General features: G+C 37.4%; 1 protein-coding gene across 2 annotated transcripts in view; it reads right to left on the minus strand.

Moving 5' to 3' along the window:
- Positions 1–23,645, minus strand: part of LOC108935522 (contactin-associated protein-like 2) — a 300,803-nt gene that overhangs the window by 167,740 nt on the left and 109,418 nt on the right. For both annotated transcript variants that reach the window (XM_018754213.2, XM_029254781.1), the window contains exons 2-3: positions 17,836–17,946; positions 10,981–11,174 (exon numbers count right to left, since the gene is read on the minus strand). In XM_018754213.2, the coding sequence (XP_018609729.1) occupies positions 10,981–11,174; positions 17,836–17,946 (305 nt within the window). The remainder of the gene's footprint in view (positions 1–10,980; positions 11,175–17,835; positions 17,947–23,645) is intronic.

A 23,645-nucleotide genomic window follows, 5' to 3' on the forward strand; every position in this document is an offset into this window, starting at 1 on the left:
GGAGAACAAAGTGAGGGAAAAAAAAATTATAAGAGTTCCTCATGCAAACCAAACACATGGCTTAGGCAGCACCACTGCAATGATAATTTACCTTTACCGGAGTGAAAGAAATTCCTATCATACGGGCACAGCGCAGAAATACTAATTCTAAAATTCTGTCTTTCACGTGTAGGTATAGAGAGGACATTTTTCTTCTTCTGTGCAATACTTCATACTTGAAAATGATACTTATTGTGTTCAGCTGCACTCAGACTACATAAAAAGTGAAAGATATCAGTGAAAAGAGAGACCACTGCTGGATCCCAACAGGAGGATGGATTTCACCCCGGGTGCCTGCAAGTCAGGGAAAACAAAATCCCCTCCATTTAGCAGAGAGCAAACAACTAATAGAGTGTTATAGAGACCGTATTTCAAGATTAGGAATAAATAAATAAATAAAATGCTTCAATTGATATCATACACGGAAGACAGTTTACATTGATCAGAAAGGGATTTGGTGCAACCCATATATATTTGTTAAAGTCTCTTTTTTAACTACTTACATTTATGCAAATTTATACCTCTATTAGGATGTTGCTATTTCTGAATCTGGAGAATGCTTCTCAACGACTGATACATTAATCTGCGGATACAATTAGTTTTACAAAGTTTCAACTGTACAGCAGGAGGAAAATCAGCAAAATAACTTAGTTTTTGACAAGTGCAAACTGTTATTTGGCCTTTTAGATTTAGACCCCAAAAATCACATGCTCTATACATTATATAGGAACATTTATGATTCTCATTTGAATGGAATATATTGAAACCTAGCAACACAACAGGAGTATTTAACCACTATATGTTTCTTGCAGTTGATATAGATGTTACAACATAAAAAAGTATAACGATTTTACTCGAAAATTTTGCAGTGGTGAGTAATAATAACATATCTCCATGTACAGCGGTATCACCAAGTACAATTAAAAAGGGTAAGAGAGCTCATGAAAGCATAAAGTTGTACAGTCCGGTGGGGAGGAAAAAAAAAAAAAAAATTGCCCCTTTTCATTTTCTTAACTTTTGCAACTTCTGAGACAAACTTTGATCTGATCTTTCTGTCAGTTGTAGGAGTAAATAAATGGAGTAAGAGAAAGTAGAAATGAGATGATAATTATATTTAAATTTATTTCCTTGTGTGGAAAATTGTTCCACAGTAATTTCAGGCCTTTTTCAACAACTATAGGAAGTGTTTAGTTGCATTCATTGCAGCTAAAGGTGCCACAGCCATTAACTGAGTGCTAAAGGAGCAATTATTTTTTCACACCCGTGATTGCACATTTCATCATCTTCCACATCAAGAGATGACAAAAAGAGTATTAGTGTTTTTTTTTTTTTATTCACTCAGGCTCCACTCATGTACAACATGGACCTTGAAGCCAGAAGATTACAGGTTCAAGCCCTACTCACTAGTACTGTGCAGTACCCTCAAGCAATTTACATACTCTGAATTCCTGTACTGAAAATTTCGTTGCCTTAATGTTTCAAATGCTGCAAGGAAGAAATTTTTGATAACACTTATCACCATGAAAACAAACATGAAATATCATTTGAATATTTAAATTGACTAGTACTTTTATGTTGGTTCTACCAGAACAGTAAAAAATAGAAAAAAAAAAAAAAAAACACCAAGAATAGAGGTCTCTCAGAAATTCAAATCCAAAATTCAACAACTTGCAAAGCTGTAGGAAATATGATGATTGCTGTTGCACTGTCGTTTGAAGGTTGAAAATCATTATTTTTTAATACTCAGTTTGAGCAATGTTGGAATGTCCTTGTCATGACAGTTATAAATGGTTATCGAAAGTCAAAATCATGTGTGAACACTTTTACAATTTTCCCTCACATGAGCTGTAGAAAAGGAAAGGTCATTAGATATCAATAATGAAATGCATGAATGATTTCAGCTAAAGTGAGCTATGAGGGGGTTTTAATGGGATTGTGGCAGGGGGGTAACATGGATTAAGGACTGACAGCAGCATCCAGCCACAGTCAGATGCTCATCACTACTAAGTTACACCTCCAGCGTCAAAGCACAAGCAGAGGGACACTCAGGTCTCAAGAGGCCTGGACTAACAGCTTCAGAACATGCTTCTATACAACATATGCATATATGCACAGAGTATAAGCCGGAAAAATACTGGAAGTGACCACTGAAAGGCTTCCGCTATAAACTTGGAAGTTCTCTGGATTGTTATTTAATGCTTCATTGATGACCAGATTTAGCTTTTTTCCTCAAGACTTTATATTTAAATAATACTGATATTTAAAATTATTCTATAATTTTAATTTGCCATAAAACACTGATCTTGGAATAATATATTAATGTACTTTTTCAGTATTATTCCCTAACAGTATAACACAAAGCATGCCATAAGAGTACTTTGCCTTTAAGTTTGAGTTCAAGGACTCAAGCTGTTCAGTTTGTATTCCAGGGTCCTTGTTGCAGTGAGGACTTTGTTTTTTTTCTTATATTTTTTTAGCATCAGCTGGCTTGCTTGGATAAATGGCTTTGATCGGTGGAGAAATAAATCTGTTTGTCCCCTCTTTCTCGAATGCCCGTGACACCTTCTCTAAACTATCTTTGCTTGTGCAGTAAATCTCTGGTCCCTTCTGCAATACAAATCCTTTACTGTGATGTTTTTTCCTCACATCAGTAATAAAATCCCAACTAAAATAACAAAGCAATAAGAAACAAATTAAGTACACCGCACTAAGAAACTGACAGCTCAGCTGCAAACCGAAGCTCTAATTGTACCAGAAAGCATTTTTCAAAATGCATCTAATACATTTAAAGAGTTTTCTGGTGGTCTTACCCAAAACCACCTGGTGCTTCTACAGCTGCTGACTGCAGAGGGACTGCTTAAAATGTATACTCCCTGATCTTTACCATTAAAACCAGACATGCTGCACTCATATATTCAAACGGCAGTGAACTAATGTCCTCATGTGCAGCGTTTTTATCACACAAAAAAAAGAAACATAACTGTAAAATAACATGAAACAAATTGGCTTACTACATGTATAAAAGAAGGTAACAGTTCAGTTGAAAATTTTTTGAACACATCAGGTTTAGGAAGGCATGGTGGCGCAGCAGGTTTGGCCAGGGCCTGCTCTCTGGTATTTACATGCTTTAAATAAGCAGGAAAATAAGAACTTGTAAGATATTGTTAGAAAAAAAAATAATACCAGGAGAATAATGTATAGATAGAGGCAATAACAAGAGTTAAAAAGTCTTTAAAGATCATTGCTTATAACAGTTAGGGGCTATTGTTGGTTAACAATCATCAATAAAGGACTCTGGGCCCTTCTCTAAAGTGAGGCTTCATTTGCACTTATTGACAGCTCATTAGACATTACACCCAAGAACGTTAGTGCCTCTTATTTAGCAGTGAATTCGTTTAAACAAATGCACCTTCTGCAAACTTCACATTAAACATATGTATATTGTGTCATATATGTATGTATGCATATATGTATGTACTATATTTACAGTATATACATACACACACACTGTATTACTTATGATTATGATTATTCAGTTGTATCTCAAGCAGTTATTTACTTGCAGGGAACATATAGGTGTCAGGTACGGCATACTGTATAGCATAGGGCACATTATTAATCTGTTACTCAGCTGTAGCTTTTACATAAACATAAAGATAAAATGATAAAAATGGATGAATAAAATCTTCCCATCCACAGTGTGCTCTCCTCAGCCTTGTGGGCAGGTGTCTGTGAAATAGACTCCGGACCATTGTGACCCTGATGAGGCCAGCAGTTACTGAAAACTGATGGATGGGTGTAATAATAAACCTTGATTTTGTGGTGTATGGCATGTATTTTTAATGAAAAACCAAATGCAAATCATCATATTGGCTAAAGTATTACTGGCTTATTCTTAACGTAATTACCGCAGTTCAGCGTTAACTCTAACACTTTTCTTTATTTCACCGTAGGCCTGACATTCTCCTTTTCTTGATCAGTTTTACAAACCCTGCCCAGACAAACTGCCTAGGAAGAGGTGGTCTTTTTGTACTGCATTGTTGGGACTGCTTTTTAATAGAGAACAACAGCAACACATTTGTTGTACTACTGCTATTAAAACGTTTACAATGTCTCAGGTCAGGGGCATCAAATTCTGGTCACAGAAGATCACAGTGTCTGCGGGTGCCTCAGGATTCAATAGATTAACTTAAGTCATTAACTGGATACAGAGTCGCCCTAAGATGGTTTCTCAGTTTCTGAATGAAAACCTGCAGACCTTGAGGTCCAGGAGAGCACCTCAGGAGAGCCCTTCTGGTGTAATAAATAGAAACACAGATAACAATGGTATGTCCTCACTCACTCTGTAAACTACTGAATGTAAACTAGCTTGTAATAAATACTTTTTTAAAGAGTTTAAAGTAATAGCATGTTAGGCTGACACAGTGGACATTACCTGCTGAGCTACGTGCTTTCATACGATATGAAAAGGGGCACATGAAAGACTGACTGACTGCTGGTCTTGGGAAGTTTTTTATAAAGTTAATTTTAATCTGTAATTGCTTTCGTTAATGTCATAATACATATTCCATGTGCCACTGTATTTTTTTAATTTTCTTTCAACTGTTTCAACTCTTTGGCAGCCTTGCTTAATGAACACAATTTAATTAAATTTTTAACAAAAAGTTTATTAGTAATCTGATGCTAATATGGAGGTATTATTATTATTATTATTATTATTATTATTATTATTATTATTGTAATAAAATATAATAATACAAGAATCATAATAATCAAATAATCAAAAACAACAACAACCACAATAATAATAATAATAATAATAATAATAAGAAGAAGAAGAAGAAGAAGAAGAAGAAGAAGAAGAAGAAGAAGAACCATAGAATTACACAAAATAGCTAAAGATGAGAGGTTATAAATCATAATCATCTGCTTACATTTACTTTTATCAAAACACCTCTGTCATCATTACGAGGGTTAGAACTGTTCATGACCCCCTGGGACATTCATATTGACAGGATATAATTGGTTCAGGTTTTCTTTTCTCTTTTAAATTTAGTAAAAATGTGCTCCTAAAAACATTTTAATGAAATGTATTTGAACCGGTGTATAACATGTATAACCTTTCCTTTGTTACACTGAAAATATTAAAGGATTCAGGGGGTCAGTCTGGCTGATTCCCATTCACTTGTATTTCTATGGCATATTTTGCAATAGCTTTCTACAGCATTTAGCATTAGAACATCGGTAAGTCTTACATTAGAACTACACAAGGAATTCAAGCAAATCAAACCTTTTTATATGCTTTCACTGAAGGAATTTTGATGCTCAGGGGTAATTTTAAGGGTTTCTCTTGCTGAGATTCTTTCAATTCAGTTATTTTTCTTGATTTACAAAATTAGTTATTTGAATCATAAACTTATTAAATTGATTTAATCTGAGTATACCCCAAGTTCTAATGACTTGTACATAGCCACACAATTAAAGTCACACTTCATGTATGGCCGCTTCTCAAGGTCTACAGATTTACACTCTTTTCAGTATTTAATAGGCAGCACCAGGTTATTATACTGTGTTATGTAAAATCCATCTGCCCATAAAAAAGTAAAAAATTGTTTGCACGGCCAAAAACCAAGTAACTTTCACTGCCGGAGATAGATTATGAGAATAGATTACGCGAATGTTTCAATGCTTTCCTTAATCTCATTCCCAATCAGATGAACCAAAAAGCAACAATTCCAAAAGACAAGAGCACAGTGGCCTTGAAACAAGCAACAGAACAATTTACAACACACCCGTGTAGCTGCAGCATCCTTGGCCAACAAGAAACCATCTCAGAGATCTCCAAATTAGAAGATGCATAATGATGGCAGTGGTTGTGCCACTCTTTGATGTAACCAGGGTGTGGTAATGCCTAGGTTAAATGGTCACCATGGGCCTAAACAAGGAGATTACAATTTCAGGAGGAAAATGACTAGCTGATTTATACTAAAACTAAAAAAAAATGCTTAAACTGTAAACTTGGAGAAAGACATCTTGCAGTTAAATGCACTTAAAATCAACTCTTGGTGATGTCAGCCATTTTGTAAGGCAGTAGAATGACCTTTGACCCAGACGAGTTGTGAGAAGTATATCGTTGCTCTATGGCTTTTACCAACATTTTAGTAAGAAACACTGCTCAGACTTCCCAGTATGATGACAATTAGGACTTTGCTCAAGACACTGCACAGCGACAGCACTAACTGGAAAATTCACTGACCTATGACTGAATGTGCTCCCAACTTGTCTATTTGTCAATGACCCTGTGAACCAGAGTAGAGGTCCTCGCACACATATTGTCTAAGGTTGTGCTAAATTATTTTCAGCACTGGGTACTGTTTTGAATGTTCCTCAGCTGGTTCAAGCCCTATGGAAAATAGGACAATTTCTCACATTCTTACATTCAAACATATAGTGCATTTAAAGGCATAATGTCATCTTTAAAGGCAGTATTCCTGGCTACTTGCTGCGCATTCCAGTTTGGTAGGATTACTCACAAACACGACATCCATTTTCCACACATGACACATTCCCCTACATGTCGTGAAACCTGGGAACAGTAAGGCAACCAGTAATTTAGTTTTATGTATAGCTGTCACTGAAAGTCAGGGACCTAGAGATGCCCTCAGGCATAATCAAAGTGAGACGAGGGATTTAATTACAGGGTCAGAGAACAGATTTTTAGAGGGCTGAAACAGATGAGTTTGAGCTGCCACCCACACCTTGAAAAATTCTCTGCAATATCTGTCAAATGGAAAAAAGTAATAGCAATCCAGCTAAGTACCATTTGCATAGTGCTGTCTTCCATCCAAAGTATACTCTTCCAATCTGTTGCTCTTAACCATTTCAGGAGTATGCAGGACATTGCACAACATAAACAAGGAATATAGGAGCAATGAAAGCATTTTGTATATCACAACACATTAATGACATAACTTCAGTTACTCCAAGTTTATAATGAACCACTGCACTACCACTAGACTATAAATGCTAGACAGACAAAGGTAGGAAATGTAAGAAGGCAGATACATAGACATTCAGCTTTATGAACCTCATTTGCAGTAAAATCAGCAATGGTATAAAGATTTGCCATTTTTGTAACATCAAGTCAAATTCAGCACAGCTGGCCAGATTCTTTCAAGACTCAGTGTTAGGGAGATTCTCAAGGTATCGTAAAAGAGATGGATTATTTCCTCTATAATTTATTGGATTTGACAGTTCACTTTAATGTTTTAAAGAAGGAGGTAGGATGGTAGCTAAGAGGAATGAGGAGAGGTCAGCTCCTGGGTTGTGAGTTCAAACTGGGGTTTAGGCCAAGCTCTGTCTGCGCCCTTTGTATTTTCTGCTCACATTTATGTATGTTTCCTCACAGACCCCAGAAAAGTAGCTGAATTGATAAATCTAACCTGAGCCCTGTGTGTGTGACTGTGAGTGTGAGTAGCCTGCCATTCGTACGCTATCTTGTACCTATATCTGACATTGGCTCCAGACTATAATGACCTTCTCCTGGACAGGCCATTTCTTAAATTAATGGTTGTATAATACATTGATCTCTGCTATTAACGGAATCTTATAAAATGTGAATTTGCTCATATACAATTGGTAAACGGGGTCTGTATAAATTGGTGTGTCTATGTAACAAAAAACTAAAGCTTGTTTAGATGTGATTTCATGCCCAACATATTTACGTTATGCATTGCGGAGTAAAGCAACTGAATAAAGTGGTCTGCAGAGGAACACACGCGATGGAAGGTGTTTTGAACAAAATGAAAAAAATTTGACTTTTTTTGTGTTACTAAAATAAAGGAGTAAATGTTACGTGCAGTTAGAGACAATCCTAAAAAAAAAATATAAAAAATTTAAGAAAGCTGGTTTGCTGAAACACACAGCACTGCTAACTAATCTGAGGTCGCAGTCAATGAAAATTGAAGAGATGGAGTGATTTCTACCTCAGCTACCTCAAAAACTACCTCTTCATTTAATTGGTCAGGCATTTGGTTAGTTTTTGAGTGGTCTTCCTGTAGTCCTTTTTTTTTCTATAAGCCCTTTTATTTTAATTTAGTGATTTTGCATAATGCAAAGTTTTACAGGAATTTATCATCATGTTATAGCAGAAACATCTGTATGGAGTGTAAACATTTTTTTAATAGTAAAAAGTAAAATTACATAAACATTCTGCTACAATTAGCACCCCAGGACTTAGGATATTTGAAGACATTCAACTGGCTGGCATTCTAGTAATTCCACTGAACATTTGGGTACCTCAGGTATCTGGTTGGTTCCTGGCAGTGAGGAGTTTATGTCACTACTTCTGATAAATTAGAAAACTGATTATACAAAATTAATTAATAATTCTATGTACAAGATGACTCAGACAGTGATCAGTTCGAGGAAAGAATCTTGGTCTGGGGTATTAGAACAAAAAAAGGATTCAAAGCTGAGTCCTTTGCTAAGCAACAGATCTAGCTACTATGCTAAGAACTATATTTGCATTGAAGTATGTAGGTTTTTTATTTTTTCACAATAATTAGTAGTACTAATTACCGTTATATACTGTTTCATATAACACTGCAACAGAACTTACAGTATTCTTGTTTTTGCACATTTAGGTATTAATTAACATTTTTGAAAAGTTAAGAACATGTTTGTATCAGCTTATATTTAAGAAATATATATAAGTACCATGTTTATATGTTCAATTACATTTTACACAAATAACTCCTGAGAATACAGATTACTGCAACTAATTCGTTCTTCAAACCTTAGGGAATTTAAAGACTTATCAAGCAATTATTTTTAAAAGAAAGCAAAAGTGTAATTAAAACTCCCTTTAATGATTCAAATAAATTAAATAAGAACAATGCAAAGGTCTGTGCAGTGAGCTTATTCAGTTGTCATTAAAACTGCCTAAAAGAGAGCTCCGCAGGTTCTTCTGAAGCACACAGTATGCAAATATAATGTTTTGCTCGTTGTTTGCACTGACTGAACAAAAGCCACACAATGTTCCCTTTGGAAGTGTGAAAGCTTTTGACAACCACCCATGTTTCAATATGAAGGTTAAATTCCGGGTAAGACTTCATACACTACAGTCAGAGGATTTCAACTATTTTCAATCATGAGCTGAAAAAAAAAGGATCTGTAAAATCAGGATGACTACAGACAGTAATCCATGGTGCTCTCTGATTTCTGCCCAGAGAACCTAGGACAGCTTTGGCCCTGGCTGTACCTCGTCTAACATGCTGTTATGTGCAATTCTGTATTTACTGTTGAGTATAGCTATAAGCTGTTCAGAACTGAACCTTTAGCTGAGCAAACAAAATAATTACTTTGCCATTGGGGGTATTTAAGAGCAGCCAGTATTATGGCCTGATAGCAGTACGTTTGCTGTAATGATTGAGTAATTTGAATGATGTGGCATAGGCTTGCTTTGCATTCTGGGAATTCTCCACTGTGAGGTAACCACAGGTGAGACTTTGAAGCCTTCTGGGATGTTTTTATTACACAGCAGATTTCTAAAATACTTTATCCCACACAACCAAGGTTAAAGAGTAACTTTTGTGCTGGAATCTAGATTCCACCCAGGTGTAGTGGGAAAGTAGCACTGTCATGGGTGCAAAAGAAGACATATTCAGGGGCTCGAGCAGTCTGCATCCGAATCAGTAGTGTTAAATTTGGCTGCTCATGTTAAACAATCTCAGTGACTGCTGCTTAATTAAAATGCCCTTTCAGAATCAGGACACCCCCCAACACTAATCATTACATGCCCTTTCAAATACAGCACTGCCTTTAAAGTGTACCATGTGAATTCCCAAAATTAAAAAAGCACAGTAAATTTAAAGTTTAAATTGAATCTATCTTCTCATAAGTCTCCATTATCAAGCATGAGAACTATCAAAATGAAAGAAAAAAAAAAAATTTTTTCCTGCACAGAAGAGATTTAAAAATCAAAAGCTCAAAGGTTCTTGGAGCAGTGTAGAGGAATGACTTCAATTTTTCACTCAGAACTGCTGAATCCCTTTCAACATTTAGTTTGGATCTCAAACCAGAACTCTTTCTCACTCATTTGTCTCCAGATCTTCGACACACACAGAATCTACAACCGCTTGCCCCGAGTGGCGGTCACAGCGAGGAGGAGCCTAACCCAGCAACACAGGGTGCCAGACTGGAGGGGGAGGGGACATACCGTGGATGGGACACCAGTCTGCTGCAAGACACCCCAAGCAGGACTCAAACCCCAGACCCACCACAGGGCAGGCCCCAGCCAAACCCACTGCACCGCCACGCCCGCTGCAGATTGTCTATGTCCTCCATAAATTTAAAAAATATTTGCTAGAGATACCTTTTTTTTTTTTTTAAACAGTATTATATATTGCTAGCCATGTAATGTTAATGTATTTGTTTTTGAATTTTTTTTTTTACTTTTCACTAATTCTTTTTTGCAGCAATCCCTGTAATTTATGCTGATTTAAACAGTGGTATTTGACAAACTCACTGTACGTCGAGAATTGTGTGTGTGTATATCTGCTTTTTTTTTTACGTATGTTGCTTTGGAGATGTGTGTGTTAGATGAAAATAAAGGTAAAAGATAAATATGTAAGTTCATTTACTTTTTTCTTTTCCTTTTTGGCATAATTTAGTTTTCCTCATACTTTTCCAAAATACTCTAAACATTTACAGAAAAGAATATTGTAGTTATTAAATACCCAAAACAAACAAACAAGCAAACAAAACATATACTGTGTAAGAACTCTGCTGAAATGGCTTTTTGAAAGCCGAAATGGCTCTGTCTAAAAGAAAGTTTTTATACATATTAAAAAAAAAAAAAAAAAAAAAAAAAAAAACGTTTTTTAATCAATCATAATTTTTTATCTGAAATTTTAATCCATTTCATGGCACTGCACTCACCCAAATGTTTCCATCCTGGTGGTAAGGTTTCCAGTTCCTTCCAGTGTCACTGTAGAGGAGTCGGTACCTTGTTGTCCAGTCAGAGCTGCTGTACCTGCCCTGTGTGGCAATGGCAGTCACTTGTTTCCTGCTCCCCAAGTCTACCTGCAGCCACTGGTAATGGTCACTGTCCAGAGGAGACCATCCGCCAGCACCTTAGTGACAGACAAGGTGACACACATGCAAGCTGTAGCAATCAAACACTTTTTTTCCATGGAAAACTGTAGCATCTATAAATATTGTATCAGCTTAAAGATGAAAGTGTATAGTTCTCATACAGTGGCACATACGTTCATTCACACATCTTCAGTTTATTCTCTGTTGCCCTATTCTGACCACAGAGAAAATCGCTCTAAAAGGGCGATGTGGAAAGTCAGCTAATGGCACTTTAATTTTGCCCTGAATACCTAATAAAAAGGCTTTCAGTCTAAGAAATGCCTGCTGCCAATGTGTATCTCCAAAAACACGCTGTAGGTGTGACTTTGTATGATCTCGCATACTTCAAAAACTGCTTTCATACACTGTCCTCTTTTCAGTGGCTCCAGATGAAGAATGTTTCCTATTGAATTCAATATTTACACAGAAATATTACAGAGGAAAAAAACATGTTTTTGCTGTTATTTGTCAGAGTGCAAAATATATGAATGGGAATGGAAAAATGTGTACTCTCATAAAAGGAAAAAAAAAAAATAAAAGCTTCTGTTAAAAACCCAGACCACTGACTACAAAGATATTGATTAAGATAGAGAAACATGAAGTGCTTTTGAGAAGATGCTTCCTACTTAATTGTCTTTTTGTCCCCTTTATTGCTTTTGTAAATAAAGCACTTTGAAAAGAGCTGTACTGGAATTTCTGATAGCCTTTTTGCACAGAATAGAGGGATAAAAGTAAGTGATACCAAATGACAGAACAATTTGATATCTAACCCAATTAAATGGCCATTACTCACAGATACCAGATAAACCAGATAAACAAGGAATATCATTGGAAAATCAATACTTCTAAATCTAACCTTGAAGAGATTGTGTGGGGGGTAATAGCATCTGGAAGGTGGGCTTACAAGTGAATTGAGCAGTGAATGCTAAATGAGATAAAACTTAAGAAAAGATAAAATGTTAGGAGCACCAAATGATAGGGGATGAAAAGAAAAAGAAAAAAAAATCAGACGTGCGTAGCACTGAGGGAGGGGCTATAGATTGGTTTGTCCAGTTAACTGAACTGAATTAAAGTCTGATAGGTGTGGGGTTCATGCGTTGTGGACTTGAGGGACAGGAGCATCACTGCAACCTGCCACCAAAGCAGATGTTTTCCAGAGATAAGGGGAGCAGGAGAAGGACGTTGGAAGGAGACTGGAAGGCAGCTGGGTGTGCTGAAGTCGGTCACTGAAGAAACTACAGCAACCCAGCAAAATTTCACGTGCAATTTCATGTGCAACCAGACACCATAAAAATCTCTCACCAGAAAGAAGACGACATCAAATGGCTTTAAAGGTGAGATCACCTCGAATGTGCAGGCAATTGGACACATCCTGGGAACCATCTCGGCCCTCTTCCTGTACCATTCTTATCACATAAATAATTTAGCTCACCTCTAGAATAACTTTTTGGTATACTGATTCGGCCCAGGACCCCTCTATGAATTATAGGTTTCTTCTGCAATATGTAAGTTAATTTTCCATGCATTTGTTCAAGTCATCATAACTCATCTCCAAAATAAAATAAAATAAAATAAAAAGTGCAAGAGCAAAAAAAAAAAAAAAATCTTCAGACAACACTTTTTCTCCTTTTTTGCTACACTTTCTAAGTTCCTTTTTCTATTACCTTTAGCATGGATGATAAAACCCAATTTTCTCACCAGCTCTGCAAAAGCCTGGTGGCTTTTTGTATTCCTGAATGCAGTATGACATATTTCACCACTGTAAAACCGCAGGTACCGAAGTCTTGTATCATTACCTACACTTTTCTCACACTGGGGAATTACTGACATTGTATAATTCATATCAAACTGGGGAAATTACCTTATAGCACAGCATACTTCAGTCAAAAATGTGATCAACTTAGAAGTCCTTTGAAGGAAGAAAAGAGCACACATTGCTTTCAAAAGAGTACGGAGGGTGATAAAGGCATGACACGACTACACCAACGCATCAAGTAAAGAATATGACTTTATGTTAAAACAAAATTCCCCTTTATTCCACGGCTCCATTTAATTTAAAGAAAAATCAGCGAAAATACAAATACACACTGAAATGCTATGGGGTGGAATAAAACTGATGATCTCAATAAAAAAAAATAACTTTAAAACAACTTGGAAAACCTGTGCACATATATGTTTATGTTCTAGTAAATTGATGCATTCTTCATTCTTAAATAGGGTTAAAATTATTCTTGTTTACTTGTATAATTTATGTGCACATAGAAGCTAAAGTAGTAAAGTAGTAAAGTAAATAAAAACAAGTGCTAGGGCCAGTGTCCTGCTTACAGGCACCACAACCTTACCCCCGGCACATGGACATTTTAGGCTACAAATTATTCACCTTGCAGACACTGTTTTTCCCGTTATTGCCCCCTTCCACCACCTTCAGCCTAACTCTGGATGACCAACTCTTGATATCTCTAACCCCCCATATGGACAGTATGGTTTTCTTTACCACTTTCTCTTCCTACTTTGCACCCTTACTCATAAGTTTTTAGACAGACATACAGCAAAAAAGAGACTGGTTGATGACAGTTCAGGCAAGCTGAATATTATTTTTTTTAAGATTTCTAAGACATTCAGATCATGGTAAAAATTCCAAGCAGGGGAAGTCTAATGATCAATAAATTCATGAAGAGATGTTATACAGTGCGTACAACTCTTGCACACATTTCCTGCCTTCGTGTATTAAAAGTTTTCTGGTACTGCGGCGTTATCCATAAAAGCTAAGTCCTTGTACAATCCTTAGAAAAAATTTTTCTTACTGCATCAGGGATACCCTTTCAAATTAAATATTGTCTATAAGTCAAATGCAAGTCAGAGTTCAAAATGAACATGTTAGCTGAATAGTTCAGTTTTGGGATTCATTTGATAAACTTTTTTAAAGCCCAGAAACCCACCTTTACAGTTCTAATTTTTTTTCTGAAGGGAAGGACATTTTTTGTAAGGCGTATTATAGAAGTATTGACTGAAATATGAAAAGCTTAACAAGCACATAAACCCTTCCACACACAGAACTCCAACATGCAGGTGGCCACGACTGAGCACAATAGTAGTATGCTGTCATGGGAAATACAGAAATCTGGATTTCAATACACCATCCCAGAATTTTTCCTTCCAAGTTACAAACTATTTAACTGTATGCACATCCTTCAGGATGGAAGGCATAAATAGTCTTCACCAGACAATTATATAGGCACTGACAGGAATATACAGTGATAAGTTCATTTGTTAAGATTTTCAGCTAGCAACTGAAAAGACATGACATGAAATCAATTAAATGCAGGGTTCATTATGTGGCAGCTGACAATTTCAAATTAGAAAATCTGGGAAGCTGCATTGGATTTCATAGATTTTGCTTGTCTTTGGAAAATTATGCTTTGTCTCAGCTCAGTTTTTTTTTTTAAATGTTGAATTCTGTAAAACACAGTGTGATTCGAACAATGCAGCCTTAGACGGGACTTATTTGTCCAGTTCCAACCAAAATTTGATTTAATCAGCTACATTTCAGGATCTTGTTTGACAATGATAAAGCTTTGCTGGCAGTAGCACAGAACACGGTTGCTGGGCCAACGGAATGTCCAGTTTCCATAGATCACAGGAAAAGCAGTGCTTGGGCTAAAAAAAAAAAAAAAAAAAAAATCTATTTCCTCTAAACTGCTTTTACATTATTATTCATAGTGAATGAAAATAAAATACATCAATAATAATAATAAGTATATAGCAAAAAGAGATGTATTATTATTATTATTATTATTATTATTATTATTGTTATTGTTATTATTGTTATTAAGTTTGTTTTAATTAATTATTCCTGCTTAATGGAATAAGTTACCTAATAATAATTATTAAGAAATTTTCATCAATTCACGACTTCATTGCTTTTTAAAAGTTGAGTGCAGACTGATGACCAAACCACTTACAAGCTGTATATTTAACTATTAAATTGAGTGACATGCATGACACGTACATCGTTTTCCTTACATAATGAGCCATTAGCCTGCATTCAGGATCATGATATAATTGCAGTAATGAGAACCTGAACTGTGATGAGATGAAGGGCAAAGGGGTTCTTCAGCCACATCACTTATTATCAGCCTTGTTCAAGGGCTCTTGAAGTGGGAAGCAGTAGACCTTGTGTACCAAGTGGGAGAACGGGAGGATAGAGGTTAGTGGGCAAAGGGGTCACTGTGGTGGGTAGGGGAACACTGGTATATGGACAGACCCACAGGTGTGGAGGCCCAGCAGTTACTGGCGAGTGGAATAATGACAAAGTGCTTTCTGTCAGCGACAGAGGATGAAGGATGAGCCAGAGGGAACTTCCAATTGATTATTTCCACAACACCTGAAAGACCACAGTGGAGGAGTGATGACCTGCTAAAAAATGTAGTCTTGTGGATGATGTGAACTCCTCTATAACTTCAACGTTTAACACAATTGTGCAGCAATTAACACATTACTTAACACACTGAATAATTCTGAAAAAAATAGGAAAAATAACAAAATACGTGTGCTCAATTAAAAAAAAAAAAAAAACTTTGGAAATTTTATTTGTTCCGTAAATTTTCTGCATTAGAATACAGTGATGTTTATGTGGTAACTGAAACAGAGAATAAAACTGACAGTGTTGGAGGAAAAAAGAAAGTAAAAATTATTCCATGATACATTCATGATAAGGTACTTCAGGGCAAAAGAACATTCAAATATATTATTTATATGCTAATAATATATTTTCCCCTTTACAGCCTGGATGGTGTTACCTCTGCAGTGTCCATGGAGCAATGAGACACAGAGTAGTGATCAGTGACCTGTGAATCAAGTATTAGCTGGCACTCTTCACCATGTGATGACTGGGCTCTAAAGTAGCAGCGATCAGCATTGCTGTCATTGCTCCGCTAGCAAGTAAATGCCTGTGTGTAATTTCACAGGAAGTCTGGACTGCGGCAAAAGACTTCCAGGGCTAAACCTGAGAAACTGCTCTCCGGGGGGAGCTGGGACAAAAGAGAACCATATCACTTAACCACTGGATCATTGTAGTGTCATGAGGTTAATGTTAAAATTTGGTGGTCTTTCTACAATTCTTCAAAATTCTTCAATTGCTGCTTCTGTTTGCAAAGACCTACTGAGAGATTATTTTTGAGCTTTGGAAAAATATTGATGGAGTAACCCCGAGCAAGGCCCACCCGAACCTGCTCGCCCCAGGAGCCTAATCCAGCACACAGGGCATAAGGCCAGAGGGGGAGGGGACACACCCAGGATGGGACACCAGCCCGTCGCAAGGCACCCTAAGTAGGACTCGAACCCCAGACCCACCGAAGAGCAGGACCACCACATCACCATTGGAAAAATATATTGATTAAACATAGAAAGAATAGAGCTTTTTGGGATTTGGGGTATGTGCAATACTTTTTACTTTTATTAATTTAGTTGAAAATTTTCTCCAAAGTTGGCGTCCCGTCCTGGGTGTGTCCCCTCCCCCTCCAGCCTTACGCCCTGTGTTGCCGGGTAGGCTCCGGTTCCCCGTGACCCCGTATGGGACAAGCGGCTCTGAAGATTTTCTCCAAAGTAGCTTAAAATGTTAAGCTAAGAAATGTCACATGGAACACAAATTTCCAAAAATTTTAAGCAGACTGTAAGTGGGCAGCTAGTAGCATAGTGGGTAGAGCTGGTGCTTCTGGGCCCAATGGTTAGAGGTTTAAACTCCCCCTCCAGCTCTAGTACCCTTTAGCAAGGTACTTACCCTCTATCATTCCAGTAAAATTATCCAGCTGTATAAAGGGGTGAATAATCATAAGCTGCTTTGGAGAAAGGCATCTGAACAAATACAAGAGTAAATGTGAAGAACACTATAGATGGGACAGTATGCCTAGTATAAAAGTGTAATACATATAATCATGTTATCTGTGACATGTTGCTTGTAACTCTAAGAGCCAACTGTCAGTAACTACTTGGCTAAAGGCATGCAACACAAAAGTTTTTCATCAAATTGCAAATGAAATGGTACATGACATACACAGTATATAAAAGATTTTTAGTGAATCGCTCTAAAGAACTATAATTATTTCTTTTACTGATGCTTCAAGAAATAATTTCAAGCATTATCCAATATTTCAGCTACATAGTTAGCACACCGCTCTATTTGTTGGGATAATTTTCAATTTTTATGGATGGCAAGGCAACAAATCTTTCCTAGAAAGTTAATTAAATTACCTGCAATCACAATCAAAGCATTTGCTTTAAAGAAATTGAAATGACAAGCAGCTTCTTGCGTTGGGAATGAACACTTACTCATTAACCTATTAACCTACTGCAATGTAACACAATCCAACTTCATGCAGCTGCACTACAGCTGAGCACCTGTGAAATTGAAAGTTTAGGAAAACCTTAACAACAACTCTGTTGTGTTTACTGGAGTGTTGTAATGGAAATGAAGGCACTGCAATGGCTGGCTACTTCTCTTATCTCCTGCCAGTCACGTGGGCCCTGAAAACAGCGCCACGGATTGAGAAACGGCAGGTTTTCCACAACCATGAGCCCAGCCTGCGAACCTGGGGGGGACTTGTTCTTGCCTGCTGTTTTGTTTCAAGGCAACTGCAGCTGGGCTCCCATGGGAAACCTTACCTCCTCTCTTATTCAGCTTGGCGTACCCGGCGGCATATCCACTGGAGAACACAGAGGAACTGGTGAATGCATTGTGGGGGAGGGGTGTGGCCAAGGCTTCGTCGCATTTCTCTGGGAAGAGAGAAGAAATCGAAGTACACATCACTGGAACCGCACAAAAAGAATACAAAGCAAAAGCAGGGCAGAGGCGCTTTTAATCGCATATTAACCGATTGTTGGGGCGGGTGTTTCAGACCTACACTCCAGGCAAAATTGAGTGGGAGAAGATCTGTAGAGGATCAGTAATCTATTTTTATAGGATATTTCCATTTCACAGCATCCGATGTTACCGATGCATTGAGAGTTCTCTTTAGATACTGGAACTGATGTGAAGGTGGAAAAAAGCAACCATTAATTTGTTAGTTTTTTTTGTAAATCGGTCGTGCCGGTCAGTACCGGAATGCCTCAAAAAGTTCAAAAAAACTGCTAATGTTATAAAAATCAGTCTTCTCTCTGTTTATCTTTTAAAATTACTAGGCAACTTTGTACACATGAGGAACCATATACTATTATACATCTAACTTTGCAAGTATATATAAGACACACACGCACACACACATTTTCTGAACCGCTTGTCCCACACGGGGTTGCGGGGAACCAGAGCCTATCCGGCAACACAGGGCGTAAGGTCGGAGGGGGAGGGGACACACCCAGGACGGGACACCTGTCCGTCGCAAGGCACCCCAAGCGGGACTCAAACCCCAGACCCACTGGAGAGCAGGACCCGGTCCAACCCACTGCACCACCGCGCCCCCCCATATATAAGACAGTAAAAAAAAAAAATAAAAATAAATAAATACATCTTGCATTTTTAAAAGTTTAAAATTGTCTACTAAACAGAAAGAATGTTCAAAGGTCAAGGTCAATTTTATGACAGCTCTACATTAGTGGGTGAAATAGTAACAATATGGAAAAATTGAAACAATAATGACAAGGGTCTCAAAAGAATTATTGGCCATAAAAAGAAAAAAAAAGGAAAAATCTGGTTTTGTATTCATTCTGGATATTTTTTCTCTTGTTCTCTTGTACATATAACCAACTCTTTTAACAAGTAAAGTCATATCAGATAAGTACATAGAGAGACACTTATAGAAGGAGACAAAGCTTTCACTCTTGTGGAAAGCAGTACGGGTTTATGTAATAATCAGGCCTATATAGTGTGCTTCTTTATGTAGGTCTCAGTACAAATGCTCAGCAGATTTGATGCCACCTACAGAGAAAATAATGATAAAAGGAGGCTTTCTGATAAATTAAATTAATCGCCTACCACATTTAAACTGCTCTTAATGATGGTCTGAAAGGTCTTGGTCGACCTGGTGCGGTATGTAGTGGTTCCTATAAAAAGGCATTTAGAATTTTTTAAAGACATCAGCCGATTAATCTTAATTGGCATTGGAAAAACATCTTTTAATTAATAAAAACTCAGTCACAAACTTTTTTATAAAATAAGTAATTGAGCCATTAAGCAAACCTCAGCCAACAACCCTCAGATGCTCCCCTCAGACAAAGGCTAAGCTATCTTGAATTCCACAGAGACATCCTACAGTAGCACCCGAGATGCTGACTTAGGACCTGCCAATACTGTACAAGGGCTTAACAAAAGGGAACTTGAGATCTTCCTTTGGCCTCAAGAACAGCTATTTACTCAGTGGCTAACTGAGACTACAAGGATGTGTGATGGTGACCCAGGGACACATTCGAGTGTGGCTGAGCAACAGAGTACTGGCAGACCCTGGATTTCATTGAGCTAGACAGCCTCGGCATAGTGTCAAGTGCAGCTCTTCTGCCTCACGGCTATACCCCCAATTCTTGTACCGCTTCCTGTGGTTACTTAACTCACCCGGCATCAGACTACACTTCCTACTGATGTGAAACACAGAAATGGCTTCTGTCCTCAGGCATACAAATGTAACACAATATTTTTAAAAATCTTGTTGTATAAAAAAACAGCTGCCTAATCCTTAGTACTCGGCTGGAAAGAAAAAAAAAAGTAGAATTTTTAAAGCAAAAAAATTTGTCAAAAGACAAAAGCCATAAGCTTTCAGGTACAAACTATGAAGCAGTTTTGTCTTCAACATCACTGCACATTGCAGGGAAAAGTGAGCTTTATTTTTCCTTTTTATTACTTCTCATGACACACCAATGTATCTTTGGCACAGGGAGAGACCTGGCATGAGACAGCAAAGGGTGGACTTATGGAATTATATTTTCAACATAGAAAGAAGTAGTGCAGCAACAGCTACTCAGTCAACCCCCCTCCAACCCACCCAAAACAGTAACTTCCATCTACAACACTTAGACCATGAAAGTTCTACAGCCAAGTCCCTTCTTTTCTCCCTTAATTCTTTTAGGTACCTCAGGCTTCCTTGGCCACACCTGGTCCTCTTTACTTACTCAAGTGAGGCCGATAAACTAGGGCTTGATTTAGTGTGATCTCCTACATGCCCCGCAATTATCTTTGGTCTTGGTCCAAGAGCTCATACACACCGTACAAAAATGCACGACCCTTGTTTTAATTTAATCAGTTTAAACAGAGATTTTGTATGAATGACAACAGCAACTGTGCCATGGATTCTACAAATGCTAAATCTTAAAGCTGCAGTAAATACATGTCCAGATTTAGAAAAGCTAAGCTACTAGTTATCTGTCAGTGAGTAGAAATAATACTACATCAACATTTCCCTCAGAAAAATGCAAAAGACAAAGATTTCTTCAGACATTTAAAATAGTTGTTCTCTACACTGCAACAGTTTGACTTCTTTTGTGGATTAGGCAGACTTCAGTTTGGCAAAAAAATTATACTAATGTCATAAAAGTGCCTGGATCAATTCCTTGATCATAATTTAGAAAATGGGCACAGTGATTTCATAAATACAGACACTACGTATGTTGTCTTGCTGCTGAAGAAAATTTCACCCCTGAAAAAGCAACTACAGGTAAAAAAAAAGTAAAAAATAAAAAAATTGTTACTTCAATATACCTCATAACTGAGAAATGTAGTCAAAACCCTCTTTCATTCAGTGGTATGATGTCACACTCTCACTTCACTCTAGTATACCGAAGTACCATTAAAACTAATTCATTATTCATGTTTTTTCTTATGTACATCAGAGTAGACCTATGAGAACCACGTATCAAGGCATATATAGAAGCAGTCTACTTGACAACTCTCTTAAGATGTCTGATACAACATGGGGAAAGGGAAATAACACACACACACACACACACACTGACTGAAACAGCTTGTTTCAAGCAGGGTGGCGGCAAGCCGGTGCCTAACCCAGCAACACAGGGTGCAAGGCTGGAGGGGGAGGGGGCACACCTAGGAGGGGACGCCAGTCCGTCACAAGGCACCCCAAGCGGGACTCAAACCCAAGACCCACCAGAGAGCAGGTACCGGCCAAACCCGCTGCGCCACTGCGCCCAGAAAAGAGAAACATCCACTTTACAAATAATATATATAATTCCCTTTAAACAAAAGGTCACTATGGGGATTAATATGACTCCTGAATCCTGAAGACTCTAGTGTTTGAGCAAGTGCTGATCTGTGATAGACTGGGTTATGTGTGACTGGGTTCAGTGTGGAGGAGTGATTGAGTAGGTCTGAATGTGGATGTGTGTGCATTAAAGAAGCGGTGTGTGTGTGTGTGTCGATTCTAATATTCAGAGTTCAGTAAAACACTACAAATGTACACCAGACTTTTAAGTCTTTTATTATTTTGTTGTGTGCATACAGCCACCAAGACACAACGCAGATGGTCATATTGTTGTATATTTTTCTTCAAAAATCATAATTTACTTTATCATGCACCTTTTTTAGAATACCGAAAAAAAAAAAAATAATAATAATAATCATCATCATCATCATCATGGACTGCCCTGGATTGACAATAAATTTGCAACACTGACTCCTTTGATGTGTTCTTTGGTGGAGTGATAGTGCACAAGACATTCTTGAGGAGGGTAAACAGCACCTCTTAAAGCATTCATGTATTTCAATCAATTGACAAAAGTTCATTTTAACAAATAATTCACATTTGGTCAAACTACAAATGGACTTTTATTCCTTCCATCATTATGTGAATTCCTACTTCACTACTTATGGTGTCATATGCCTTTGTTCCATGCCGAACTTCTTTAGATGTTAGATCAAGACTCAATGATCAAGAACTTGTGACCATGACACACACATGATTAAAGCTAGTGATTCTGAATTTTGAAGAATGTCCTGTCAAACTCCTGTCAAACATTCAAAGGTCCATCAAAGATTATCCTTACCTGTATATAGCTGAAAAATGACAAAAACTCTTCCTTTCTCCAATTACATAATTGATTTTTTTTTAGGAATTTTCTGAGGTCTATTGTAAAACATTATGAAACGATATCAACAGATAAGAATTTGAATACCATGGAACTACAGTGTGAACTTGTAAACAGACCCAAATGGATTTATCACTCAATGAAGCAGCAAAGAAAACAGTAAGCCACACAAAACATCCCTTTCTCTCATTTTCTATTAATTAATTTATGAGAAACCTTCATAGTACTCCAGCTGAAGAATACCCAACCTCTTGTTTTTAAGTAGTACTGATTCAGTCAACATGATCATTCAAGTAATACCAGCTTGTCGTACTATGTCATAGTGTGTGTATATGGGGGTGTGGTGGCGCAGTGGGTTGGACCGCAGTCCTACTCTCCGGTGGGTCTGGGGTTCGAGTCCCACTTGGGGTGCCTTGCGACAGACTGGCGTCCTGTCCCGGGTGTGTCCCCTCCCCCTCTGGCCTTATGCCCTGTGTTGCCGGGTAGGCTCTGGTTCCCCGTGACCCCATACGGGACAAGCGGTTCTGAAAATGTGTGTGTGTGTGTATATATATATATATATAAGTATAAAATATTAATTTCCCTTACATTTACATACTAAGAACTGAAAAGAAAATGAGCTTTTAACTACTTGTCATATATAGTTGTTGGGGAAGTACTGTGATGTGAAGGAATCAAATCTAACCATGTTCATTTCACACTTCAGTTTTTACCCCACAGGAAGAATCAGAAAACTAGGGGTACTTAGCAGGGTTCATTAAAACCGGGTTCAAAACATCCACTGTGAAAATGTCCATTTTTAGTAACCTCAAGGTTACTAAATTTGGAAAGGACTAAAAAAGGCAGAAATACATCTACTATATATTTGTTTGCATTTAAAGGATTATTGCAAGAGTAGCCATGTTTAATTAAAATAATATACATTTGATTTCAGCATAATTTTTAAACTGTTTAATAGTAAGTACAATAGTAAGGCAGGGTTATGGACAGGGTTACGAAAGGCAGGGTTATGTAACCCATAACATGTAGTGTGCAGTGTACCATACCCTAGTTACCTGTAGTAAATATAGATGAACTTCAAATCCATGATACAATAAAGTTCTTGTCTTTCCTTCAGATATAATTTCTAACCATATTTCCATACCGCACACACAGGCACACACACACACACGCATACCCACACCCACACACATACACCCACACACACAAACCAATTAACTATGCAAATGCACTCATCTCTAAGATCTTCTAATTGATCGTTCAAAGTGTGCAGCCTTGGGTGTAACTGCTAACCACATGCAATTTAGGGCAGAGTTTTTCACTGTCACCACAAACCAATCTCATACAAGATTGTTCTTCAAGCCTGAACTGTGTCCCTTGGCTTTATGAATGCACAGTATTATACTCAAGTGCCCTTGCCTCTAGGTTATTCTTACTCATTAGGTTACTCT

This window comes from Scleropages formosus, chromosome 9, assembly GCF_900964775.1.
Source record: "Scleropages formosus chromosome 9, fSclFor1.1, whole genome shotgun sequence".
Classification (NCBI taxonomy): Eukaryota; Metazoa; Chordata; class Actinopteri; order Osteoglossiformes; family Osteoglossidae; genus Scleropages; species Scleropages formosus.